Source organism: Anas platyrhynchos, chromosome 32, assembly GCF_047663525.1.
Source record: "Anas platyrhynchos isolate ZD024472 breed Pekin duck chromosome 32, IASCAAS_PekinDuck_T2T, whole genome shotgun sequence".
Classification (NCBI taxonomy): Eukaryota; Metazoa; Chordata; class Aves; order Anseriformes; family Anatidae; genus Anas; species Anas platyrhynchos.
The window spans coordinates 518,838-546,563 of NC_092619.1; the positions used below are offsets into that span (position 1 = coordinate 518,838).

The 27,726-nt window shown below is 53.5% G+C and overlaps 1 protein-coding gene across 1 annotated transcript; it reads left to right on the forward strand.

The window, feature by feature from the left end:
* Positions 1-3,517: 3,517 nt before the first annotated feature.
* Positions 3,518-27,726, forward strand: LOC119714642 (scavenger receptor cysteine-rich type 1 protein M130-like). Its single transcript, XM_072030310.1, has 13 exons — positions 3,518-3,896; positions 4,127-4,441; positions 4,550-4,876; positions 4,957-5,271; positions 5,399-5,739; positions 6,210-6,243; positions 6,331-6,639; positions 7,003-7,038; positions 7,308-7,448; positions 8,104-8,199; positions 8,911-9,063; positions 26,680-26,774; positions 27,598-27,726. Exons 1-13 carry the CDS (start codon positions 3,518-3,520, stop codon positions 27,724-27,726), a joined length of 2,670 nt encoding a protein of 889 aa, XP_071886411.1.

Genomic DNA, 27,726 nt, shown 5'->3' on the forward strand with positions numbered 1-27,726 from the left:
AGTATATATTCATAAAAAAGTGTGTTCTATTAAAAATATAAACTGTATATATATATGTGTGTATTTATATTTACATATATATATATATATAATAAACTATATGTCTAAGAGCATTGTCCAACACTTCTTGGACTCTGCCAGGCTTGGAAATGTGAGGAGGCTGGGAGGCACCGCAGGGCCATGCCTGGGCACGGGGCCAGGAGGAAACCACCGTCTTCCTGCCCGGGCGCCATGTCACGTGGGCTGCGGTTTGTGCACCTGCAGTGGCAGGCAGGCTCCAGCTCCCGACCCGCCGCGGGGAATAACGGCCCCTGGGTGACACGCTGAGAGCCAGGGAGACGCCTGAGGCTCTGGGCTGCAGCTCTGCTGCCAGGGCAGGCCCTGGACCAGCTCTGGCTGCTGCCGGGACCTCACAGGAGGCTCCCTGGGGAGGGACGGGACAGCCAGTACCCCCATCATGGGGCTCTGGCCCTGCCCAAGGGCCTTTCCCAGCTGCTGCTGCCAGCACAGCAGGGGCTGTAGCAGGGGCAGGGGCTGGTCCCTTCCCAGCCTCACACAGCCCCGCTGCAGGACCAGTCCCCTGGATCCCATGGCGCAAGGACAGCCGGACAATCGCACCTTGGGCTCTTGGATGCTACAGCTCAGGAGATGCTCCGTGCTCCCACAGCAGGCTGCAAGGGGTGTCAGAGCCATCTGCCCCCACACCCAGCCCTACTCCACGATGATGTCCCACCGCAGTGACGTGAGAGCCGCAGCGGAGCCGTCCCTCATATATGGTCATGAAGAGCGCTGGAGAAGTTTATTGGAGAGCTGGGCTGCGTCGGAGGGGAGATAAGTGCCGATAACGTCTAAAAAGGTGCCTGCTGCTTCGATTGGCTCCTCCTGCAGCTGGGACAGCATCTGCACAGATATATTGCCCTCCCATCATCTCCATTTCACTGTGGGTCCCCAGAAGCTCCAGCAGCAGGGCCGTGCTGTCAGGACAGGAGCCTCAGGATGGGGACAGAGGGACTCCTGTCCCCTTGGGTGCTGTGTCTGCTCCTCTGGGTGCAGCCTTGCAGAGGTAAGTGCCAGCTTCTCTGTTCCACAGCCTTGGGACAGTGGGCAGCAGTGGGGTCATTGGGATCTCTCTGGGAGTGGGGTTGTTTTCAGGCACCACTCATATGAGAGGCAGAAGGTGCTCAGTCTCTCAGCTCTCTTCTTTAATCTGTGCCTGTCTGGGTGGGAGGGGGTAATCCATTTTCATATCTCCCATGTTTTTGGCAGCCCAAGCCTGACTTCATTTCTAGACACCTTGTCCTTGGGTACCTTTCTGGGACCCCTTGTTCCCCAGCACTGTGCCTCTGGATCTAGAGGAGTTCCAGACAGTGAGGGTGGTTCTCAGTGATCTCCAGGGCACAGCCAATATCTGGGGTGCCCCAGAGGGGTTGTGTGCTGTTCCCTGCCCCTGGGATCTGGGGAAGCACTGACTCCAGGAGGGCAGGTTTTGTCCCATTAACAGAAGGGGACTGGGGCATCTGCACCGTGAGGTGTTTTTCTTGGGGGCCCTGGTCAAGCACAGGGGCCAGTCTGACAGCAGGCATGGGGAAGGGACGTTGGCTGTTGGTATCCTTGTGGTCAACCCAGACAGTGGGTTTGGGAGGTGCCTGTGGCAGACAATGGGCAATGGAAGCTGCTCAAGGGGCATGGGTCTGTTTGGGGGACAATGGGAAGGGGAAGAGTGGGAGCCCTGTGCAGGGCTGGGGGCTGTGTGGGGGTGGGCATGAGTGGGGGCAGGGGTCCGCTGGGGTGGGAGGAGGTGGTGAGGGCTGTGGGGCAGCAAATGGCCCAGGAGGGCTAGAGCTGGGTACCCCCAGCCCAGTGTAGCCCATGGGGAGAGGAGGAACCCCCCACTGCCCCTGAGACAGCCTATGGGGACTGGGATCCCACCCTGGGAACTGGGAGTCTGCCTGGGGAGGGGGTCCTCATGGATACACAATGTGGGGCTCAAAGCTCTCCTGACCCTTCCTGTGTTGCTGTTTGAAGGGGCTGCAGAGGTGAGGCTGGCGGATGGCGGCAGTCGCTGTGCTGGGAGAGTGGAGGTGAAACATCAGGACCAGTGGGGGACCGTGTGTGATGACGACTGGGACAAGTCCGATGCTGCAGTGGTTTGTAGACAGCTGGGCTGTGGGGTTGCTCTCGAAGCTCATCGGAATGCACACTTTGGACCAGGATCTGGTTCCATTTGGATGGATGATGTTCAGTGTAATGGCAAGGAGTCTGCCCTGTCTGACTGCACATACATAAGACGGGAGGTATCTTACTGCTCTCACAGGGAGGATGCTGGAGTGACATGCTCAGGTAAGGACTGAACTTGTTCCCTACTTCTGGGATGAGGATGCTTCTAAGGGACCTGGCTGTGAGCTCAGGAAGCAACAAGTGGACACCAGAACATGGCTCTGTGTGTCAAGTTGCACTCTGAGCTGGGTCTGTCACTGCTGGTGTCCCTTGTCCCTGTGGAAAGCCCAGTGGGAGCACACTGAGCCTGGCCCTGAAGCTGGAGCAGCCAAGCCTGGGGAGGTGGCTCGTGCTGGGAGAGGAAAGCCCTCACCCTTCCCCATTGTGATGTCTTGTTCCCATCTTTCTCCTCCATTCGCCCAGGCCCTGTCTGGCAGGCTGGTCCCTATGCCAGGGGAATCTAGAGCAGCTCCCCCAGCCACCAGCAGCCTCAGGGAAGGGCGTGCAATGGCCCAGGACTTTTGGGTTGTACCCCCAGCAGACAAGAGAACCTCGGCCAAAGCAGAGGGGCTTCTTAGAAGGCAGGAGCACTGGGCTTGGGCAGAGGAGCAGGGTGGCAAGTGGCACCTTGTTCCTGTCCCGGGGTCATCCCATGAGAGGCAGCCCCCAGGGACACGGCCCCTCCAGGTTGTGCTGACCCACTGCTCAGCCTCTCCTGCCTGCCCTGTGCCCCAGGGGCTGTGCCAGCACGTCCTGGCTCTCCTCTCTGCCTGCCCTCACACCGGGAGCTCGTGTCAAACCAGGGCTGCTCTCTGCCTGCTCTCCTGACCCATGCATGGTAGGTGGCTGGGGACATGCATGCCCAGCACCACACTGTCCCTGCCGGAGGACCCCCCTTTGCGGAGGATCCCCCAATGTGCCCCATGTAACAGCAGCTCCCCAAGAGCCCCAGCATTCCCTGGGAACAGGGGGGCTTTTTGGCAGATCCAAGGATTTCTTCTAACTGGCCTGAGCCTTGTGGGGCAGAGCAGGCTGAAGTAGCCCCGAGTTCCTGGGCCTGTTTCCCCGGACCCATGTGCTGCGGGTGCTGCAGTTCTGGGTCTGGGGCCGGGCAGCCCAGGGGCTCCGGGCAACAGCAGTTTGTCTGAGCGGTGCCTGCTGCTGGGGGCTTGGAAAAGAGGACATGGGTGCTGGGCTGTTTTCTGAGGAGCAGCAGGGGGGCCCTGACATCTTTGTGCCACCAGCACACCCTGAGAGCTGCTGGGCTGGCCGTGGGGCTCTGCATGTGGCCACCTCAGGAATGAGGTGGGAGGTGGGCACAGAAGTGCCAGAGGGCTCTGGGAACTCACAGGTCTCCTTGGTTGCTCCAGGATTTGTGCGGCTGGTCGGAGGGGACAGCCCTTGCTCAGGAAGTCTGGAGGTCTACGACAGGGACCAGTGGAAAGCTGTCTGTCACTCCCACTTTAGTGCCAAAGCTGCCGAGGTGCTGTGCAGGGAGCTGCAGTGTGGCACAGCCCTGTCTGTCCATGGGGCAGCTCAGCTGGGAGAAGGGGCCGGTCCTGTCTGGGACAGAGAGCTGCAGTGTGTGGGGAATGAATTCGTCCTCTCCTTCTGCCCCACGGGGTCCCCCAAGGACAAAGCCTGCACCCACAGCAATGGCACTCATGTCACCTGCACACGTAAGGACTTGGGGTGGGATGATGGACACTGGGGTTGTGGTGGGGGCTGGAGAGCAGGGTGGGCACTGGGCTGTGCTGGGCAGGGGACAGGTGGGGTGAGGTGGTGGTCTGCAGCCCTAAAATTAGAGTGCTGCAGGAGGAGAAAGGCACGCTGTCCCTTTGGCCTCTCCTGCAGCTCCTGTGGGAACAAGAGCACAAATGTGGCCTCTCTCACACTCCTTTGTCCCCAGAGTACACAGGGTTCAGGCTGGTGAATGGCAGCAGAGCATGTGAGGGCAGGGTGGAGGTCGCGGTGCTGGGGACGTGGGGGACCCTCTGTGCCTCCCGCTGGGACCTCTCGGACGCCCACGTTCTCTGTCGGCACCTCGGCTGTGGCTTTGCTGAGTCCATTCCTGGAGGAGGGCATTTTGGGAGAGGAACCGGCCCCGTCTGGAGAGACTCGTTCCACTGTGACGGGACTGAAGCCCACCTGGGGCAGTGCCCGGTGACTGCCCTGGGGGCCTCGCCGTGCTCCCAGGAGAACGCTGCTGCTGTCATTTGCTCAGGTGAGTGCTGGGCAGTGCTGCAAAGTCCATTTGCCCCTGGTGTGTGACACGGCCACACAAATTTGGGGAGTTCATGGCAGAGCCTGGCTGAATGTCTGCTCTCACCAGGCCTAACTCACCCCATGCCCCTGCGGTTGGTGGGTGGAGGGAGCCGGTGCGACGGGCGCGTGGAGGTCTTCCAGCACGGGACGTGGGGCAGAGTCCTGGATGAGCAGTGGGACATGCAGGAGGCCAGCGTGGTGTGCCGGCAGCTGCAGTGTGGAGAGGCAGAGGCAGCCTACACCCCCGTGAGGGCCGAGCAAGGACCAGGACCTGTGGGGCTGCGTGGGGTGCAGTGTGCAGGGCACGAGGCTGACCTGAGCCTCTGCAACACCTCCCTGCCTGAGAGCACACTGGCAGCAGGGATCATGGAGGATGTGGGGGTCGTGTGCCGGGGTGAGTGGTGCTGCATGTCCCCCAGGTGTGGGTCTGGGAGTGCAGCCAGCCCCTGACGGCCGGGGATCTCCCCGCTGCAGGGAGCCGGAAGGTCCGGCTGGTGGACGGGGCCGGGCGCTGTGCCGGGAGAGTGGAGATCTACTACCAGGGGCGCTGGGGCACTGTCTGCGACGACGCCTGGGACCTGGCCGACGCCGCCGTCGTTTGCCACCAGCTGGGCTGCGGAGGGGCCCTGGAGGCAGCCGGCTCTGCTCGGTTTGGGGAGGGCTCCGGGCAGATCTGGCTGGATGGCGTCAACTGCTCCGGGGCCGAAGCTGCTCTCTGGGACTGCCCTGCCGAGGCCTGGGGGCAGCATGACTGCAGGCACAAGGAGGACGCGGGAGTCGTCTGTTCAGGTCTGTGTTTGGAGTGCGTTTCTGGGAACTGGGGCCAGTAAGGCCAGGGTGAGGGTAGAGCCAGGTAGGGCCAAGGCCATCAGCGACTGACATCCAAGGACGTCCCTGGGGCCTTTCCTCCTTCCAGAGTTCACGGCCCTGAGGCTGGAGAACAGCGACGGCTGCTCCGGGCGCCTGCAGGTTTTCTACAACGGGACGTGGGGCAGCGTTTGCTCCAACTCCATGACCACCGAGACGGTGTCACTGGTGTGCAAGGAGCTGGGCTGCGGGAATGAAGGGGACCGGGAAATATTATTAAATTATGCCAAGCTCTCTGGCACTGCATGGCTGGATTACGTGGAGTGTGGGAAGAGCAGCAGCTCCTTCTGGCAGTGTCCCTCTGATCCCTGGAATCCGCAGTCGTGTGATGACAGCCGAGAAGAGACCCACATCACCTGCAATGGTAAATCTGAGCCATCAAGGCACCAGGTCCTGTTCCCCACTGGGCATGGTGAAATGCAGAGAAGGAACCCAGAGGGGCTTTGACTTCCTGCATTAGACCCTGTTGCTACTGGTACACAAAGGTGACTTCAGCTCTTGTAGCCACCCATGTCCACCAGCAGCAGTCAACAGCCGGGCTGCCAGCAGCTCCCTGGGGGATGCAGAGGCAACTCCAGGCAAGGTCTCAGAGGAGACCATGCAGGGCTTTCAGGAGTCCTCCCTCCTGGGACAGCCTCCTGCTGCTCTGTGAACCAGGGTCCTTGTGGGGCTGAGCACTTGGGTCCCCCCTGCAGTGCCGTGTATGTCCCCTGAGTGAACAGGGTTCTGCTGCTGCCCTGACCCAGGCAGCATGGGGACGTGTGAGCAGAGGTCAGCTCTGCTCTCTTCTGCATGTCCCCAGAGCATCCCTTTTCAGCCCAACTTCTCTTTCCTTTGGGACATGGACAGAAAGGCCGCAGGTGGCTGCATGCCCCAACTCCACCAGCTGCACAGGTAGGGAGCTGCCCCTGCGCGTGCCCCCCTCACCTGGCAGGGCTGTCCCAGCTGTCCTGGTGACATGGGACATCGCTGCCTCCCCAGACAGGGAGAAGATCCGTGCTGTGGGAGGCAAGGACGGCTGCTCGGGCAGAGTGGAGGTCTGGCACCGCGGCACCTGGGGGACGCTGTGTGACAATGCCTGGGACATGCGGGATGCCGAGGTGGCGTGCAGGCAGCTGGGCTGTGGCCCCGCGCTCTATGCCCTGGGCCGGGCTGCTGCTCGAGAGGGGACGGGCCCCATGTGGCTGATGGAGTGCAGGGGGACGGAGCTGTCTCTGCAGGACTGCTGGGCCCATCCAGGGGACAGCGGTGCCTGCCAGCATAAGGCAGATGCGGCTGTGCATTGCTCAGGTGAGCAGTGGGGCTGGGAGACATGGCTGGGGGCTTGGCAAGGAGCTGGCTTGGGTATCTGCCCTGCTGGATCCTGGCATGGCCCCAGTGCTGGCCCGAGCAAGGGTGTCTCTGCAGAGTGGGAGGCTGGTGGTGGGTGGGGAGCAGCCTCTGTGGGGCTGGATGTGCCAGCACATCCCCTGGGCTGCCTGAACTGTCCTGTGAGCAGCACAGAGCAGTGGTGTTGGGCCCTGTCCTTGTCACCCTGCCCAGCCCCAAAGGAGGGACAATTCAGGTGGCCCATGTTGGCGCCATTTGCCAGGGAGGCTGCCTGGTGCCACAGCCCCAGCCTCTCAGCCCAGCTCTCCTTCTGCTCCCCTGCAGCTGCACCCAGGACAGCAACACCCCCCCCACAAGCAGGTAAGCTGTCCTTCCCCTGGGGCTGGGTCTGTCCATGTCCACGCTGTGACCCACATCCAGGGGAAGGGGCTCCTTGCTGGGCTGTGAGACTCCCAGGATATCAAGGGAGCTGGGAGAAGTCTGCGATGTACCCAGCAGGGTGGGACCTGCCCCATCACCCAGCCCTGTCCCTCCCAGCCCCTGCTACCTTGTGTGGTCAGCAGTGGCATGTCCTGCCCCCAGACTCTCCCTTGTCTGATGCTGCCCCTGCCATGTTCCTGCCCATGCAGATCCCCCACGGGGCCGTCCGACCACCAGCAGTGAGAGACTCTCGGTGCCTGTCGTCATCTGCATCATCCTGGGGGCCCTCCTCTGCCTGCTCCTGGCCCTCCTGGCTGGGCAGGTGCGAAGTGCCAGGGCTCGGCGCAGAGGTGGGTCCTTCCCCAGTGGTCCTTGGGGGGAGATGACTCCAGGCAGGGCTGGGGGTGTTGGTGTCCTGGGGCACAGAAACAGAGCCGTGTGCTGCCTCCTGCCCCATGTGCTGCCCCACTGACTGACAGACCGTGGGGCACCAACATCAAGGGGTGGAGAGAGCCCAGAGCCTGAGGCATCAGTTCTGGGGTGAGAAGAGAAATGTGAGAGCTGGGCTAGGTGAGAAGGGGAGGATGCACTGCTGGCAGTGATCTGGGCAGCACTGGCAGGAGGAACGTGGAGCAGCGGAGTCCATCACCGTGGTGTTAGCCACCCCCCAGCAGGGCACGGGCTGTGCTGTTGCTGTGTGGGGCATAGATGGAGCAGCTCCATAAAAAGCAGAAATGTGGGAATTGGTGCAGGGTCTGCACTGGGACATGACCTGGGGGCCAAAGGGGCACAAGGGCTGTCTCCAAATGTGAGGCTGATGCTGCCCCAGACCATCTCCATGGGGATGCTGCCCTCCCTGGGGATGTGGCTGCAGTGCCAACACAACACAGTGGGGCTGTGCTGTGGGGACAGCCCTGTGCTGGCCTAGGGAATGGGGCTGGGGGAGCCCAGTGGGGTCCTGTCCCTCTCTGCCCATTCCCAGACCAGCCCTGCCTCTGTCCCCAGGCTCCAGGAGAGCTGGGGAGCCCTTCCCTGAGGCCGTGTATGAGGAGATCGCTTACAGCCTGGCGTGGGAGAAGCAGGCGAGGTTCAGTCTCTCAGGTGGGTGCAGGTAACCTGCGGGGGCACATCTGCTGTGTCCATTCTCCCTGTCTCAGACCAGGGCTGTGCCCTGCAGCTCCTGCCCATGGTCCTTGAAATGGTTGGACCATGGGGTCTGTGTGAGTGCATCGAGGTGTTGGCCCCCACAGAGGAGCTTCCTCCACACCAGCTCTGCCCATCCCAGAGGGGACAGCCCCTCTCTGCTTGTCCCTGAACCAAGGACTAAGTGAAGGGCTTTCCCACGGCAGCTATTGGAGTCCCTCTGAGAATTGTCTCTTTCCAAGGAACTGGTCTCCTCCCCATGCACCCCCAGTTCTGTGGGTGCCCACCCCAGCAGTTCTGACCACCAGTCAGGGCAGCAGGGCTCATCCCACCGCACCCACTGCAGCTATCCTCACGCTCTTTTTCAGAGGGGTCCCTGATCCAGCTGCAGCCCTACCCCAGGCACATGAGTAGGAGGATTGTCTGGGGCCACACCCAGGGATAAGTGGTGGGGGGGGGGGGGTGAAGAAAGGTCTCCATTTCTCCTCCCTGCAGACAGACCACATGGACAGCAGTGCCACCGAGTGTTATCATCAGAGCTGGAAGCATGAAGGCTCTGCTGTGACCCTGACACCAGCAGCATGTCAGCCCTGTGTCCCCACACACCCTCCCATCCTCTGCTCTGCAGAACATCTCTTCTCATTGCCACCACCTTCCCTCTCCTTTCAGATGTCCCTGTCCTGCCTGGAGGTTACCCAGCAGATGGCTATGATGATGCTGGGGAGGTTTCTGACCCTGGGGAGGATCCTGTCCCTGGGCAGGGGGACTGGGAAGTGCCCAGGACACCAGAGGAAGGAGATGGGCTGAGGCATGCAGCCACAGGTGAGAGGGCAATGCAACACTGCCACTTCCTAGGTGCCAACCCCAGGCCTAGGAGAATCCATGCCATATTGAAAGCCTGACCAGCTCCACATGGAGAACCTGTCCTGGGATATTTTGTGGGGGCTGGGAGAATGGGCTGAGTGTCTCAGGCTGGTGAGGATGAGGAAGGTGATAAACAGCCCGAAGGGGCACCCCACAGGCCCAACCCCAGCAGCCTGCCTTGATGCTTACAGGGGGAAGCCTGCACTCCCGGAGAAGTGCTGGGGTCCCTGGGGCTGATGGACACACCTCGTCACCTTTCCTGGAGACCACGGGCTATGACGATGTTGAAGAGGTGTCTCTGGCATGTCCCCATGAGGACACCCAGGATGTGACACCAGAGCTCCATGCACAAGAGTTCCAGAGCCCCAGGCCAGCAGACACCAGCCCTGCTGAGCAGCTGGGTGCAGCCGGGAGGGAGGAGAGCTCAGTGCCACTGGGAGAGCCGTGAGTGCCAGGAAATAGTCTCCCTTTTCCAGCAGTCAGCAGACACACATGGGTATTTCCCCTCTTGGTATTCCCCTGTTTTTATGCTGTGTGTTGGTATTTCCTCATATTAAAACCCTCTGGGGGCTTTGCCCCAGATCCAGTCTTCCCTGACCATGTATCTGGGCATCTCCCTGAGGTTGATGGAGGGGAGAAGAGCTCAAAGATCCAGCGGTTGGGAGGGGACACATCTTAGAGCCAGCAGGATCGGGGTCTGGCTTTGGGGCTGACAGAGCCCCTGGTCCCTGGACACTATTCGTACTGACAGAGACATTTCCATCCTGCCAGCCACAGGCAGTTTCCAGACAAAGTGGATCTCTGGGAAGCCCCAGGAGACAGTCCCTTGCAGTGCCCACCTTCTGCTGCCTTGGGCCCCCATGGAGCCTAAGGATGCCTGCCCAGCACCCATGGGCAGAGATACTTCAGTTGCAAGAGGTGAACGTGGAGACGTCTTGGACCCTTGGGCAGGACTTGGCACCAGCTCCTGCTGGTGTGTCCCCACAGCCCTCTAGCTCTTCCCCAGCAGGCTCCTCTGCTGCAGGCTGGGAGGTGCTTTTGGTAGTGGGAGGTGGGCTGGAACACCTATTGGAGCATCTATTTAATCCCTTTGGGTCATCGCTCCTGGCTGTGTATAGTCTTCTCTGGGTGAAGAACTGTCTGGAGGGCCATGTCCAGCGGGTTGTGGTTAATGGAGTTAACCCCAGTTGGCGTCCCGTTACAAGTGGCGTTACCCAGGGGTTGGTACTGAGGCCTATCTTGTTTAATACCTTTATTGATGACCTAGATGAGGGGTTGAATGTACCCTCAGTAAGTTTGCAGACGACACCAAGTTGGGAGGTAATGTTGATCTGCCTGAGGCTAAGGTGGTCCTTCAGAGGGATTGGGATAGGCTGGGCTGAGGGTAATGGGATGGGGCTTAACAAGGCTAAGCACCAGATCCTGCACTTTGGCCACAACAACCCCATGCAATGCTATAGGCCTGGGACAGAGTGGCTGTGAAGAGGAAAGGGACGTGGGAGTGATGATCGATGTTTGGCTGAACATGAGCCGGCAGTGTGCCCAGGTGGGAAGAAGGCCAATGGTATCCTGGCCTGTGTTAGAAATAGTGTAGCCAGCGGGAGCAGCGAGGTGATCATCCCCCTGTACTCAGCTCTGGTGAAGCCACACCTGGAGTACTGTGTTCAGTTTTGGGCCCCTCACTACACGTCAGACATCGATGTGCTGGAGCATGTCCAGAGAAGGTCAACAAAACTGGTGAGGGGTCTGGAGCATAAGTCCTATGACGAGAAGCTGAGGGAGCTGGGGTTGTTTAGTCTGCAGAAGAGGAGGCTCAGGGGAAACCTCATTGCAATCTACAACTTTCAGAAGTGAGGTTGTGATGAGGAGGGTTTGGGCCTCTTCTCTCAGATAACTAAGGCCAACTGGATCACTTTTCCATGTCCTGGTTTTGGCAGAACACCCACCCAAGGATCTCCCTCCCCCTGCTTATGGAAGGGTTTCAGCTGAGTGAAACCAGGCATCTCATACTTTGTTTGCAGTTCAGAGGCTAGAAAGGGGCTTAGCTGCCTGTCCCATGCCTTACAGAAGCCCACAGGAGCTGGGATTCTTTTTGCCTCGGTTCAGGTGGGCACAAACCAGGCAGCATGTAAGCTGCTTGTCTCATTGCAATTGGATTACTTTGAATGCAGGCAGAGGCAGGAGGGAGCTGTTCGGATGCAGACAGTAGGTGATATTGGAGATGGCAGAGTGACATCTGAGTGACATTTGAAGTGCCAGTTTAGGTTGGATATTAGGAAGAACTTTACCAAAAGGGTTGTTAGGCATTGGGATGGGCTGCCCAGGGAAGTGGTTGAGTCACCATTCCTGTAGGTCTTGAAAGGTCGTTCAGAGGTAGAGCTTAGTGATATGGTTTAGTGGAGGACTTGTCAGTGTTAGGTCGGAGGTAGGACTCGTTGATCTTGGAGGTCTCTTCCAACCTAAATGATTCTGTGATTCTGTGATCATCTGGTCCAACCATCATCTGGGTCAAGGCAAATACAGGCTGGGAGGAGAATGGGTGAAGTGATTCTCCCCCTCTACTCTGCTCTCCCAAGACCCCACCTGGAGTACTGTGTTCAGCTCTGGGGCTCCCAGTATAAGACTGACATGAAGCTATTAGAGTAAGACCATATGAGGACCGCAAAGATGATCACGGGGCTAGAGCACCTCACTTATTAAAACAGGCTGAGGAATTGGGGTTGTTCAGCCTGGAGAAGAGAAGGCTCTGAGGAGACCTCATAGAATCCATCCACTACTTAAAGGGGGCCAACAGAAAAGCAGGGGAGAGATTTGTTCTCAGAGTGTGCAGTTATAGGACAAGGGGAATGCTTTTAAACTGAAAGAGGGTAGATTTAGATTAGATATTCAGATGAAGTTCTTGGCTTGGAGGCGAGGCACTGGAACTGGTGTTGTGGGTCCAGAGGTCACCCAGAGCGATTTTGGATCAGCCCATGCCCTTGTGTTTGAAGGAACACCTGGTGAGAGTGGAGAGGCATCAGTGAAATCATGGGAATAGCAGAGTGAGAGCAAGGTGGGGAAGAGAAGTGGCTGTCTGCAGCTTTCAGAGAGGAGTAGGACAGCATAGGAAAGCCTGCAGAGGAGAAGGCAGAGGGCTCTGACAAGAATGAAAGGCTTCAGCAGCACTGACATCTTTGTCCCCGCAGCCATGGCTTATGAGGGGACAAGTTATACTCATGGCATTGGGACCATGTATTCTCCATTCAACTGTGTGCAAATGCTGGGAGGTGTCATACCATTGTCCTTCACATAATATTATGGGAATCACCCCCTACCCCACAGACTCCAACAAGAGCCCAGAGTGAGACATGGGGGTGCAGAATCTCTCCTCCAGGCTGGGGTCATGCCTTGGCCTTTCTGCTTTTGTCTGACCAAAACAAACCCAGACTTTTCTCAGCACAGTGCTTTGCGTATCTGTAATCATGGCCTCCAATTATCTGCCGAAACAAGTCCCTGAGGAGAATCTCCTGGTAACAGCCCTCAGTGGGGCCCATTAATACTCCAAGTCACTTCAACTTTTCCTTCTGACTTTACTTGCTCAAGCAATTGCATCATTCTCCTCTCAGTACCTGATGTTCACAGACTAGGCACCAAAATCCACCATGGAATTAATTAAAATGCAGAAGCACCTAAAAAAAACATATGTCTTCCATAGTGTTATTCATGTCCTCAAGACTTGAACAGCTACTTGGAGAGCTTTCATGCTGTAGTTAAGGAGGAAGATTTCAAAATCACCTAATAAATATCTCTTCTAATTTTAAAGGATGAATTTTGTTGCATTTCAGTTTTGAGCATCTTTCTTCAGTTGATATTAATCCAGGGCGTCTCCAATGGAGACGTCCATAGGGAGGAAAAGCAGACTCTTGAGGTCTGCATGGGCAACCTTGCTCCTCACCACCCCAACCCTGACACTTCTCTCACTGGCCACCTGGCGCTTGCATCACTTTTCCTTACACCACACTTCTGCACTGAAGTCTGCAGCTGGATGTTAGAGCCCCTTTGCACCAGCTCCCACCTACTTTCCTTAGAGACCTGGCTGCACACAGAAAGGTTCTTCCTTATTATAAAACAGGCAGGAATAAACAAGGAGCAATTTTCCAAACAGCAAAACAAGCTTCTCATCTTGTATGTCTCCAGTCAGGTTTACCTTCCCAAAACCGTGACTGTAAATTAAGTATTTTATACTCATTGACAGGAATTTATAGGTATTAAGATTACTGTTATTCCATATGATGTTAATTCAATGATAAATGATGAGGAGCTTACAACAGAAACAATTAGGCAGACCGCTAATCGATGGGCAAGCTTGAACTCAATGCATCTCAAAGTAGCAACTGGGTCAGTGAGAGCAGTCTGAATGATCAAAGAATAAGGGGAGGAAGAAGTAGGAGAACCATGGGAAGTGCATAGGTCCAGACAGGCAGCTGGAAAGGGGACATTCAACAGGGATTGTTTATTCAGGATGGGTGGAAGTGCCTGGAAGATGAGGGAGTACACCATGATGGACAAAGCGATGACGATGCAAGTACAGGTGACCATCAGTATTTCTTCTCCTGCGATGAATATAGATCCTGAAAATTCACCTGAAGAAGGATATAGGTCACTGATAAAGGAACTTTCTTTTTGTGCTATCACCAATGCGGATTACAGTAACACTTCCACACGTAACAGTAATACGTCCCACCCCATATATACCATCCTGTGGGGAAGAAGAGAGGGAGCTGACAGCCAAGGGACACATTTGGGTGTGGAAAGTGGAGCCCAGCAGAGACAAGGAGTCAAGGCAGTGGGGTGGGGGAGGCCAGGAGAAGCAGCTCAAGGGGTGGTGCTGCTTGTGAGGACACATTTGTGAAAGCAGCCTGAGTGGGCAGCAGCTGTCTGGAGGTGAGGGGAGGCCAGGGAGCACATGCCAAGAGCCCTCCTGCCAGCAGAGACAAGGCCGGGGCTGAGGCCAAGGGGAGAGGCAGGCCCAGGGCAGGGGGCTGCAAGGGCCATGCTGAGCTCCCTGCCGGGCTGGGGCCAGCCACGGCTCAGGAAATGGAGGACCCTGAGTGGTGCTGCTGTGCACAGCCAGGGGTCTGTGGTTCCTGAGGACCCCCAGTGGATTCTGCCCTGCCTGTTTTTCTCCGGGTGGTCAGTAGACCCAACTCCATGGGGATCTCTGCTGCTGAGCCCCTTTCCATCTGCCCTAGTGTCTCAGCAGCACAGGGCAGTACTTGCAGCATTATGGGTTGTCTCTAAGGTCACAAAGGGCAGGCAAGTGCTGCACCAGACCTTGCCCATGAATCTCCAAAGAGGGTGTCCTCAATTACTCTGCATCTTATGGGCCTTTGCCTGCTGGCAGTTCACTTCTTCTCATGGCATTGCAGAGCCCCCATAGCCCATGGAGTCCTCAGATTCAACTTTACCAGACCCTTCTTTTGATGGCCATTCAGATGCGGTTCTAGTCACTGCACATGGAACACACTGTCCCTGAGTTCCCCTGACATCTCCTGGCAGCTCCAGATTCCTCTCCAGGCAGACATCGGCCATCGGCCCTACTGCAGGGGGTACAGTGCTATGTAGATGAGTCCAAAACCGGTTGTTGTCTAATTGGGCAAATGCCACCATAAATGGTGCAGGACTTGGTTGCTGTCAGACCACCCTGGGACTTTAAGCCGGTGTCCTTCATTCCATGAACTTGCCCAGAAAACAAAGAGCAGGGAACAACCCCTAGGCTCTGCTCCTGACAGCAGCACTGGAAGAGGTGTCCAGGCTTCTGGGTTTGCCCTAAGCAGCCCTTTTTTTACTGTGGTGCTAGCAGGAAGGCCAGCTCTGTCACTGGCACATTCCCTTCTGCTGCCTACAATCACAGGACTGCCACAGGCAAAAGACTGTCACCTGGGTACACGAGATCTGTGGGCTAACAAAATTGGCAAGGAAAGAGTGGGGACTGTGGAAGTGAAATGAGAGCAGCAGTGAAAAGGCCTTCTTCTGCTGCAGTCATGGCTCCAGGGAAGTAGCAGCCCTTACCCAAAGGGAGCAGAGAGGCAGAGCCCAGCGGGCAGTGAAGGACAGCCCAAGGGCCACCAGGACTCGCTCCTTGTCCTGGTTTCAGTTAGGACAGAGTTAATTTTCCTCCTAGTAGCTGGTAGGGTGCTATGTTTTGGCTTAGGATGAGAAGAGTGCTGATATCATGTTGATGTTTTAATTGTTGCAGAGCAGTGCTTACACCAAGCCAAGGACGTCCCAGCTTCTCACTCTGTCCTGCCAGTGGGCATGCTGGGGGTGCAGCAGGAGCTGTGAAGGGACAGACCCTGGACAGCTGACCCAAACTAGCAAAAGGGGTATTCCATCCCATCTGACGTCATGCTAAACAATATATAGGGGTGGCTAGAGGGGGTGGGGGGTGGGCTGCTCGGGGTTAGGCTGGGCATCAATCAGCAGGTGGTGAGCAATTGCATTATGCATCACTTGTTTTGTACACATTACTAGTAATAGCACTATTATTATTGCTATTATAATTATTATTTTCCTGTCTTAATAACCTGTCTTTATCTCAACCCACAGGCTCCACTTTCCCATTTCGCCCCTCCTTCACAGAGAGGGAGGGGGAAGGGTGAGCGAAAGGCTTTGAGGTGTTTAGCTGCCGACTGCGTTAAACCACAACACTCCACCATGTGGCAGCTGGGCTCTGGGCCCTGACCCCTCCTGCATGCTGGGGCTGCTCCCCCAGCTCCAGAGCAGGTGGAAACAAATGGGAGCTGAGACCAATGAAGTTCTCGTGGCTTCCTTTTATCTGTATCTATAGAAGAGACCTGATCATAGCTCCAGATGATGATTGTCTCAAAGTAAAGAACAAAATAACAGGTGGAGGCTAAGAATAAGCTTATGTAGATCAAAGCAAGAAATGGAAGAAAATCGCAATAAGAGAAAACAAAGGAGTACTAGAGAAAACTAGGCTGACCCAAAGGCAGCAGAGAGGCAGAGCCCAGCAGGCAGTGAGGGACAGCCCAAGGGCCACCAGGGCTCTCTCTTTGTCCTGGTTTCAGTTAGGACAGAGTTAATTTTCCCCCTAGTAACTGGTAGGGTGGATGCAGGGGGAAACTTAGTTACAAGAGATGAGGAAAAGGCGGAGGTGCTCAATGTCTTCTTTGCCTCAGTCTTTAGCAGCAACACCTGTTGTTCTCTGGATACCCATTACCCTGAGCTGGTGGAAAGGGATGGGGAGCAGGATGTGGCCCTCACTATCCACGAAGAACTGGTTGACGAACTGCTACGGCACTTAGATTTGCACAAATCAATGGGGCAGGATGGGATCCACCCAAGGGTACTGAGAGAACTGGCAGAGGAGCTGGCCAAGCCCCTACCCATCATTTATCAGCAGTCCTGGCTATCGGGGGAGGTCCCAGCTGACTGGCGGCTAGCAAACATGATGCCCATCTACAAGAAGGGCCGGAGGGCAGACCCAGGAAACTACAGGCCTGTCAGTTTGACCTCAGTACCAGGGAAGCTCATGGAGCAGATCCTCTTGAGAGTCATCATGCAGCACTTGCAGGGCCAGCAGGTGATCAGGCCCAGTCAGCATGGGTTTATGAAAGGCAGGTCCTGCTTGACGAACCTGATCTCCTTCTATGACAAAGTGACGCGCTGGGTGGACGAGGGAAAGGCTGTGGATGTGGTCTACCTTGACTTCAGCAAGGCTTTTGACACCGTCTCCCACAACATTCTCCTCAAGAAACTGGCTGCTCTTGACTTGGACTGGCGCATGCTTCGTTGGGTTAGAAACTGGCTGGATAGCCGGGCCCAAAGAGTCGTGGTAAATGGAGTCAAGTCCAGTTGGAGGCCAGTCACTAGTGGCATTCCCCAGGGCTCGGTGCTGGGGCCGGTCCTCTTCAACATCTTCATCAATGATCTGGACGAGGGCATTGAGTGCACCCTCAGTAAGTTTGCAGATGACACCAAGCTAGGTGCGTGTGTCGATCTGCTCGAGGGTAGGAAAGCTCTGCAGGAGGATCTGGATAGGCTGCACCGATGGGCTGAGGTCAACTGCATGAAGTTCAACAAGGCCAAGTGCCGGGTCCTGCACCTAGGGCGCAACAACCCCAAGCAGAGCTACAGGCTGGGAGATGAGTGGTTGGAGAGCTGCCAGGCGGAGAAGGACCTGGGAGTGATGGTGGACAGTCGGCTGAATATGAGCCAGCAGTGTGCTCAGGTGGCCAAGAAGGCCAACGGCATTCTGGCTTTTATCAGAAACAGTGTGACCAGCAGGGCTAGGGAGGTGATTGTCCCCCTGTATTCGGCTCTGGTGAGGCCGCACCTCGAGTACTGTGTTCAGTTTTGGGCCCCTCGCTACAAGAAGGACATCGAGGTGCTTGAGCGGGTCCAGAGAAGGGTGACAAAGCTGGTGAGGGGCCTGGAGAACAAGTCCTATGAGGAGTGGCTGAGGGAGCTGGGCTTGTTCAGCCTGGAGAAGAGAAGGCTCAGGAGCGACCTTATCGCTCTTTACAGATACCTTAAAGGAGGCTGTAGTGAGGTGGGGGTTGGCCTGTTCTCCCACGTGCCTGGTGACAGGACGAGGGGGAATGGGCTAAAGTTGCGCCAGGGGAGTTTTAGGTTAGATGTTAGGAAGAGCTTCTTTACTGAAAGGGTTGTTAGACACTGGAACAGGCTGCCCAGGGAAGTGGTGGAGTCACCATCCCTGGAAGTCTTCAAAAGACGTTTAGATGTCGAGCTTAGGGATATGGTTTAGTGGGGACTGTTCGTGTTAGGTTAGAGGTTGGACTCGATGATCTTGAGGTCTCTTCCAACCTAGAAATTCTGTGATTCTGTGATTCTGTAAGGTGCTTGAGTGGGTCCAGAGAAGGGCGACGAAGCTGGTGAGGGACCTGGAGAACAAGTCCTGCGAGGAGCAGCTGAAGGAGCTGGGCTTGTTCAGCCTGGAGAAGAGGAGGCTCAAGGGTGACTTTATTGCTCTCTACAGATACCTTAAAGGAGGCTGTAGAGAGGTGGGGGTTGGCCTGTTCTCCCACGTGCCTGGTGACAGGACGAGGGGGAATGGACTTAAGTTGCACCAGGGGAGTTTTAGGTTAGATGTTAGGAAGAACTTCTTTACTGAAAGGGTTGTTAGACACTGGAACAGGCTGCCCAGGGAGGTGGTGGAGTCACCATCCCTGGAAGTCTTTAAAAGACGTTTAGATGTAGAGCTTAGGGATATGGTTTAGTGGGGACTGTTAGCGTTAGGTCAGAGGTTGGACTCGATGATCTTGAGGTCTCTTCCAACCTAGAAATTCTGTGATTCTGTGATTCTGTGATTTTGGCTTAGGATGAGAAGAGTGCTGATAACATGCTGATGTTTTAATTGTTGCAGAGCAGTGCTTACACCAAGCCAAGGACGTTTTAGCTTCTCATTCTGTCCTGCCAGTGGACAGGCTGAGGGTGCAGCAGGACCTGTGAAGGGACAGACCCAGGACAGCTGACCCAAACTGGCAAAGGGGTATTCCATCCCATCTGACATCATGTTAAACAATATATAGGGGTGGCTAGCCAGGGTGGGGGGACCAGCTGCTTGGGGCTAGGCTGGGTATTGTTCAGTGGGTGGTAAGCAATTGGATTGTGCATCACTTTTTTTGTACACATTACTAGTAGTAACACTGTTATTCTTACTATTTTTTTTCCTGTCTTAATAACCTGTCTTTATCTCAGTCCAGAGGCTTCGCTTTCCTGTTCCTCCCCCCATGCCAGAGAAGGAGGAGGGAGAGTAAGCCAACGGCTATGTGGTGTTTAGCTGCTGACCGGGTTAAACCACAACACTCCACCATGTGGCAGCTGGGCTCTGGGCCCTGACCCCTCCTGCATGCTGGGGCTGCTCCCCCAGCTCTAGAGCAGGTGGAAACAAACAGGAGCTGAGACCAATGAAGTTCTCATGGCTTCTTTTTTATCTGTATCTATAGAAGAGGCCCAATCATAGCTCCAGATGATGATTGTCTCAAAGTAAAGAAAAATATAACAGGTAGGAGGCTAAGAATAAGCTTATACAAAGCAATGGAACAAATGGAAGAAAACTGCAATAAGAGAAAACAAAGGAGTATTAAAGAAAACAAAAGATTTTCCTCCGTTTCAGAAATAAAGTAGGATCTTTAAAACACATTATTGATTTGAAGAAGCATGTATTGCAAGAATTTCCAGACTGCATCCTTGAGCACCTGGTTCCTCATGCTGTAGATGAGGGGGTTCACTCATCTACAGTGGTGGAGGCACCACTGAGTACAGAAATGACACCACGAGATTTAGAGTTGGGGAGGAGAGTGAGAGGGGTTTCTGGTAGGCAAACATGACAGTGCTGAGAAACAGGGAGACCACAGCCAGGTGAGGGAGGCACGTGGAAAAGGCTTTGTGCTGGCCTTGCTCAGAGGGCATCCTCAGCACAGCCTTGAAGATCTGCACATAGGACAGCACAATGAAGACAAAACAAACTAATGCTAAGGAAATACTAAACAGAAGTGTCCAAACTTCCCTGAGGTAGGCATCTGAGCAGGAGAGCTTGAGGATCTGGGGGATTTCACAGAAGAACTGGTCCAGGGCATTACCTTGGCAGAGGGGCAGGGAAAATGTATTGGCCGTGTGCAGCACAGCATTGAGAACCCCACTGCCCCAGGCAGCTGCTGCCATCTGGGCACAATCTCTGCTGCCCAGGAGGCTCCCATAGTGCAGGGGTTTGCAGATGGCAACGTTGCGGTCATAGGCCATGATGGTGAGAAGATAAAATTCTGCACCAAAAAGGAATAAGAAAAAGAGGACTTGTGCAGCACATCCTTTATAGGAAATGGTCCTGATGTCCCACAGGGAATTGGCCGTGGCTTTAAGGACAGTGGTAGAGATGGAGCCCGGGTCGAGGAGAGCAAGGTTGAGGAGGAAGAAGTACATGGGGGTTTGGAGGCGGTTGTCACACGCTACAGCGGTGAGGATGAGGCCGTTGCCCAGCAGGGCAGCCAGGTAGATGCCCAGGAAGAGCCCGAAGTGCAGGAGCTGCAGCTTGCGTGTGTCTGCGAATGGCAGCAGGAGGAACTCACTCACAGAGCTGCTGTTGGGCATTCTCTGACTTTGACAAGGCTGTCTGCTGAAGAGAAGAAGGCAAAGCAAAGTTAGAACAGACTTCTCTGAGGAAAACCTAATGCAAGTCTTATAGCACCCCCAAACTGAGCCTCTCTCTTAGCACAAGAACTCTTCTGCAGCTCTCTTCCTTGAGGTGCAGCTGGTGTTGGCTGAGGGAGGCACTGGGAGCTGCTTCAGGCTTTAGAGGAGTCCTTCCTGCTGTGCAACACGTGGGAAAAAGGAACATAGGAGAAACTCAAGTTCAGTCCACCTCTCAGGTCATTGAGATTTGCAGTGCTGTTGCAAACATCTCCGACCACTGCGTAAAGCAAGGCAGGATTTTATTTGCTTTATTTTTTACTAGTTACCCCTGTAGTGCTGGGGGAGAGGAGGCCAGGGAGGGGCTGCTCCAGGGGAAGGTGTCTGCACTGCAGGGCATGGCCACAAGGTGCCCAAATGCCCCCTGCCATGGCATTTCTGGCAACAGCTCCTTCTGGTCACCTGCCCCTCTCTCTGCTGCCTGCAGCTGTCCCTTCCGGGAGCTGCTGCTCTGCGCCCACCTCTTCTTTCCCCCTGCCCATGCCCATGGACCCCATTCCATGCAGCTGTGCTCAGCGCTGCCCTGCAGCACCCTGCCACCAACAGGGCCCTGCCAAGGGGCACCTCCATGACTGCAGGAGCTACGGGGCAGCTGACAGAGAGCCCAGCATGGCCAGCCAGGGCCGAGTGTTCTGGGATGACTGGGGGCACTCCAAGTGCCTTAGGGCACTCCAAGGGGCTTCTGCCAGACCTCCTCACCTTGCACCAGGAGTCTCAAAGCCTACCGCATCACTCACCGCCCTCCCAGAAACAAGACCCAGCAGGACACCCTTCCAGGACCTGCAGCCTCATGGCCCTGCAGCCAGAGACTTACCTTGTCAAGGGCTGTGCAGATTCCTCCTGCAGTCAGCTCTCAGCATCCTCCCAATCCACTCCCAACTGCCTCCAAGCCCTCTCTCCCTCTCTCCTCTCCCTGCGCCACCTGCGGTCAGAGTCTCCAGCCCTGCTGCGCTGTGCAGAGGAGCTGCTCCTGGGTAGAGCTGTCTCTCTGCACCAGGGCCCTCTTGCCAAGAGCTCCCGTTACGCCAAGTAGCCTGGCCAAGCTCAGCAGCACAGGCCCAGCCCAAGTCATTGTAATCACCCCTCCAGGGGCTTTGGTGATGACACCACGAACCTCAGGCACAAAGAGCAAATTGAAGAAGTCTCTCAAGAAGTCCAAGTCAGTCCAAGTCAGTCCAAGTTTCCTGGAGTGTCCCCCGAGGGCCAGCGCTGACACAGGCTCCCTTGGAGCTCGTTAGAGCAGAACACCGGAGACAGTCAGGACAAGTAGACAAAGACAATGTAAAGGTGACGTTGATGTGTAGGAAAACTGGATGTGTTTCACCAAGCACAAGGGCCAGGCTTTGATCCCGGCCTCTGAGAAGGGAGATCCTTTCCCTTCACATACTGCTCAGGGCTCTTCCTGGAGCAATAGGAGAAGGGGATTTCTTTCTCTTCATGTCCAGTCTCAACATCCTGAAGTCAACTTTGTGGCATTATTTCTGTTTCATGCCATTTTTCCCTACAGAGGAAAGCTAAAGCATCTCCAAAACCACCCTTCAGGCAGTCTCAGGCTACTTTAGCTCTGCTTGGATGCTCCATGCCACTGAGCCAGAGAAACCCAAACTCCTTCAAGCCTTCAAGCCCCTTTACACAGGGCAGGTACTTTAGACCTTGAACCCCTCCTTGGCACAAGCTCTCTGGGCAATATCCCGTGCCCTCAAAAACGAGGAGCTACACACTGTGACACCCATCTGCAGGTGGTGTCACACCATGTTTGAACAGTAACTATTTGAATGGAGCTGCAGAACAGGCTTACAGAAGGGTAGAGGATGGAAGGCTGTTCAATTCCACTTTTTCTGTGCTTCTCATGTATACTGTCATTTTCTCTGAAGCTGAGTCCTAAATGTTGTTAGGCTGTGCAAAGGAAAAATTAGAAGGGCCAAAGCCCAACTGGAGCTCAATGTATCTTTTACTGTTAAAGACAATAAAAAATGTTTTTCTTTCTTTCCTTCTTTCTTCCTTCCTTCCTTCCTTCCTTCCTTCCTTTCTTTCTTTCTTTCTTTCTTTCTTTCTTTCTTTCTTTCTTTCTTTCTTTCTTTCTTTCTTTCTTTCTTTCTTTCTTTCTTTCTCTCTCTCTCTCTCTCTCTCTCTCTCTCTCTCTCTCTTTCTCTCTTTCTCTTTCTCTCTCTCTTTCTCTCTATCTCTCCTTCCTTCCTTCCTTCCTTCCTTCCTTCCTTCCTTCCTTCCTTCCTTCCTTCCTTCCTTCCTTCCTTCCTTCCTTCCTTCCTTCCTTCCTTCCTTCCTTCCTTCCTTCCTTCCTTCCTTCCTTCCTTCCTTCTTTCCTTCCTTCCTTCCTTCCTTCCTTCCTTCCTTCCTTCCTTCCTTCCTTCCTTCCTTCCTTCCTTCCTTCCTTCCTTCCTTCCTTCCTTCCTTCCTTCCTTCCTTCCTTCCTTCCTTCCTTCCTTCCTTCCTTCCTTCCTTCTCTCTCTCTTCCTTCCTTCCTTCCTTCCTTTCTTTCTTTCTTTCTTTCTTTCTAAATACAAAGGAAAAAAAGAGAGAATTAAGGAGAATCTTCTTCTTTTACTGGATGTGGGAAAATAGAATTAAAAGAGATGATGAAAAGGCTGAGGTACTTAGTGCATTCTTTACCTCAGTGTTTTACAGCAAGACCAGTTGTTCACCTAGTACTCAGCCCCTGAGCTGGTCGATAAGAACCTTGAGCAGAATGAAGCTCTAATAACCCATGAGGAAATGCTTAGAGAACTGCTACTCCAACTAGATAGATGGCCGCCTAGGGAACTACAGGCCTGTCAGTCTGACCTCAGAGCTGGGGAGACTCATGGAACAGATTATCTTGAGTACCATCACACAACAGGACAACCAGGTGATTAGGCCCAGTGAACATGGGTTTATCAAAGCAGGCCCTGCTTGACAAATCAGATCTCAAGGTGACAAGGTGATGTGCTCAGTGGACAAGGGAAAGGCTGTGGATGTGGTCTACCTAGAGTTCACTAAGGTTTTAGAAGCCATTTCCCGCAGCATTCTCCTGGAGGAACTGGCTGGTCAAGGCCTGGATGTATGTACGCTTCATTGGCTTAAAAACTGACTGCGTGGCCGGGTCCAAAGAGTCATGGTGAATGGAACTAAATGTAGCTGGAGGCCAGTCACTAGTGGTGTCCTCCAGGGCTCAGTACTGGGTCCAGTTCTTTTCAATTTCTTCAACAATGATCTGGATGAGGGGATCGAGTGCTCCCTCAGTAAGTTTGTAAACAAGACCAAGTCAGGAGTGAGAGCTGATCTACTCGAGGGTAGGAGGGCTCTGCAGAGGGCTCTGGATAGGCTGAACCCATGGGCTGAGGCCAACTCTATGAAGTTCAACAGGGCTATGTGTTGGGTCCTGCACTTGGGGCACAACAATCCCACTCATGCAGGGAAAAGAGAAGCTGGACAGCTGCCTGAGGATAAGGGCCATGGTGGTAGATAGTCAAATATGAGCCAGCAGTGTGCTCAGGTTGCCAAGAAGGCCAACAGCATCCTGGCTTGTACCAGGAATACTGTGGTCAGCAGGATAAGGGATATGATTGTCCCTCTGTAACTCATTGTTGGTGAGGCCAAAAAACAAGTTCAGCTCTGGGGCCCCCTGTATAAGATCGACATGGAGCTATTAGAACAAGTCCAAAGGAGGTCCATGAGGATGATTAATGGACTGGAGCACCTCTTGTATGAAGACAGGCTGAGGGAGTTGGGGTTGTTCAGCCTGGAAAAGAGAAGGCTCTGGGGAGACCTCACAGTGGCCTTCCAGTACCTAAAGGGGCCTACAGGAAAGCTGGGGGGGGACTCTTCATTAAAGAGTGTAGTGATAGGACTAGGGGTAATGGTTTTAAATGGAAAGAGGGTAAATTCAGGTTAGATATTAGAAATAAGTTCTTTACTCAGAGGGTGGTGAGGAACAGGCTGCCCAGAGAAGCTCCATCCCTGGAGGTGTTCAAGGCCAGGTTGGATGGGGCTTTGAGCAACCCAGTCTAGTGGAAGGTGTCCCTGCCCATGGCAGGTGGGTTGGAATTATGTGCTCTGTAAGGTCCTTTCATACCCAAACTCTTCTGTAATTGTGTAAATATGAAAGACAGAATCATACCAGCTACTAGGAAGATAAAATTACTCTATCACAGCCAAACCTAAGACAATATCCACTACTTATTCTATATCATATACATAATGCTGAGGTCCAACATTTCCCAATTAATCATCACCACCTTTTCCGTCTTTTGATATGCACACAAAAATATCATGACATTAGTCTATTGGTGTCAATCATAATGATAATAATTATAATGATAGTGACAATGATAGTGATAATAATATTTTTTTTGTGTCCTCTTAAACTGCCTTTGTCTCCGACCATGAACTTTTTCTTTTTTTTTTTTTTTCTCCTAGTTCTTTCCTCAATCCCATTGGATGAATGGCTTTGTAGTAGTGTTGAGCTGCCTGCTGGGTCAAACCACACCAAGTCTTTTTGTTGCCTAGTGTGGAGCACAAAGGTTAAGATGACAGAACTGACCACAGCGTTTTAAAAGTAAATTGTTATAAGCATTAGATCAGTTTAAGAGTTGCTGATCACAATGCTGTGTTTGTTTTTTTTTTTTAATTTATTTATTTTTTTTATTTATTTTTTATCAAGGGTCTCTTGTGCTTGTTTTCAGAATTGTGTTGTATAGCACATTACTAACTGTCTGTCTTCCATGTCATGCTGGTTATCCCACTGTTCTGGGGGCTGGGTTTAGGTTACTCTTTTGCTGTATTGGATAACACTGACTTCTGATAGGATAAAATTATTGCCACTTCTATACCTCAGGAACCATCTCTTAATCTCTTAGAAACTGTTAATAATGACACCCTTTTACACTCTTTGCCTTTTCTCCTCAGGGAGTAAATCTATGCAGGGCAGTGGGGGATGCTTTTCCCCACTTCTTCACTCTCCCTTTTTCCTTCACCTCCTGCTTCTCCTCCAGGCTAATTACACTAGCTCTTCAAAGCTTTGAATATCCTTGGGTTGATCAAACCAGCATGTTCCCACTGTGATGTTTCCTGAATGTGATTTAGGTTTTGTTTAAGCTTAAACAACTACTTAAGTAGTTGAGATCTGCCCCAAGGCAATCAAATTGCTTTCCTTTATTCAGGTTCAAGATGGCATTAGTCCTGACCTGACTCAAACAGGAGCCACCAAATGGTGGGGCGCCTCTCCTAGATCAAATCAGAATTCAGGAACCATAGCCATCCCGGACAAGCCCCTAAATTGTTATAAATCACTCAGTCCCAAAATAGGATTATAATCAAAGTTTACAATTTTTTAAAAGAATAGAGGTAAGCAAACAGCGCTGGGTGCGTTGGGAGTCTCTGCTCCACCTAAACACACACCAGTTACATCAAGCAGCTGATTTTTATGCTCCTAGGCTGATATATATTCATTACTACTTCTAAAAAATACAGGTTATTATAATTAGCTTCCGGGATCCAAACCCTCCTACTGGAGCATGCGCATCAGTCTCCGCTGGTCCCTCTGGGGGTCTCTGGGGGTCTTTCATGCTGAAGGCTCGTAATCTTCCTCTCAGTTTTTTTTTTCTTGTCCTTCCCCTTTGTACTTCTTGGCAGCATGTCAAAAGCTAACACAGTGTTCCCTGCAAGTTTTGTCTTCTAGCCATCCTTCAGCTTCTTTCTTCTCCTTAATCTCCTGGCCGCCTGGCCAGATATCAGGGGCTTGCATAGTGTCCCATTCAGAAGTCATAACAGTTACTAGTTATTAGCAGTTGTTCTGAAACCCCCAGACATCAGAGACTTCAAAGAAAGAACATACAAATACAAATAGCTCTCTATTGACACTTTACGAGTTGTTAAAACATTCCTCACAGGCCATTCACAGGGACAGTCCAGTCACATCTATAGCAGTGCTAAATCAACCACAAAGAAGGCAAGAAGGCTGTAACTGTTAGGAATAAGAGTTCGGAATCAGTAACAAAAGCAAATAGGCTCATGGATTTGAGGAATATTTCTGAAGATTTGATAAATTGACTGTAATGAGGAGGAGACTGGGACACGGGGAGGAAAGGGAAGAAACCACATCTGTGGAAGAATTAAATTGCCAGTGCAGGACCCAGAGACAGACAGAACTGCTCTCTAGCGACACAAATTGTTAAAACATTCCTTTGCAAGGTACAAGAACTATATCCATTAACCATTCTGTTTGTCTTAGACTTGTGGTTATACAAGGGTATGTAAGACAGAAGGTCACATTCATCATACCATGCGGCCCTAGCACTGTTCCATACTGACACGAATCAGAAGAACATATCTCACACCTTCAAGACAGATCTGTACGTCAATCAGGAAAGTGGACCACTATGCAGAGAGGTATCCAGTACCTGAGGAAATTACCCATGCTGAAGGTGGACAACAAACAGCTGTCCACAGATCCAGATGAAGTCAAGTGCACATGATCCATGTGGCAGAAGTTTGTATGGAGTGCACCATCATCATATGCCAGCTCATTGGCAGTAATGAGGTGGAAATACCATGAGAAACACACAGTGGATGAATTTGTTATCCAACTCTGTCAGTATGAAGAAAGTCTCGCTTCTTCCCTATGGCCCTGTACCTCATATATGGAGAAACTGCCTGAATAGGTCCAAGAGCTACAAGAGACTACATCTTCCTCCCCACCTGTACGAACCAATACCTCAGCTGTCAGGCGGAAGTGTCTCTCTACTCAAGAAAGGTGATATAGGGGGTACATACCACGTGCAACCCTATGGTTTTAATTGTGTGACCACGGAGAAGCCATGAGAAAATGGGATGGAAAATCTACCTCCAGCCTAGAGGCACGGATACATGAAGCGCAAGGAAAAACATTCACAAAAAGTGGTTCTTCTGAGAAAATTGCTGCTCCTGTTTCTAGTGGGCAGTCCTCCAAATAGAGTAATGAATACTATGAGCAGGACTAGAGGGGCCCTGCCTCCAGCCGGAGGGGAGGAAGGGGGCAATTGGGTGTATTGGACTTTGAGGACTATGTCCTGTCACATCAATCCCAAGAATTAACTGTATTGGAGGCTGAAGTGAGTCTAACTGGGAAGGAGTGGCAAATGCAACCCATTGGGACTGACCTGGGGGCTCTGTGCAACCTTGACATAGACTGCTTCAGGAGAGGGTACGTCAAAGATCCACAAGAGTATTGGTGGACTTTGGCATAGCTGCCTTGGAGATGGAGGACATCAACCAGTTATGTCTACCTTGCCCACTCTCTCACAGGGCCCTTCTGCTGTGGAGGTGCAGGTCGCCAATGAGCAGCAGGTGCCAATCACTACCACAACAGTGCACCTGCGGCAATACTGTACTAAGAGAGACTCCCTGATCCCCATGCATGAGCTGGTTCATTGA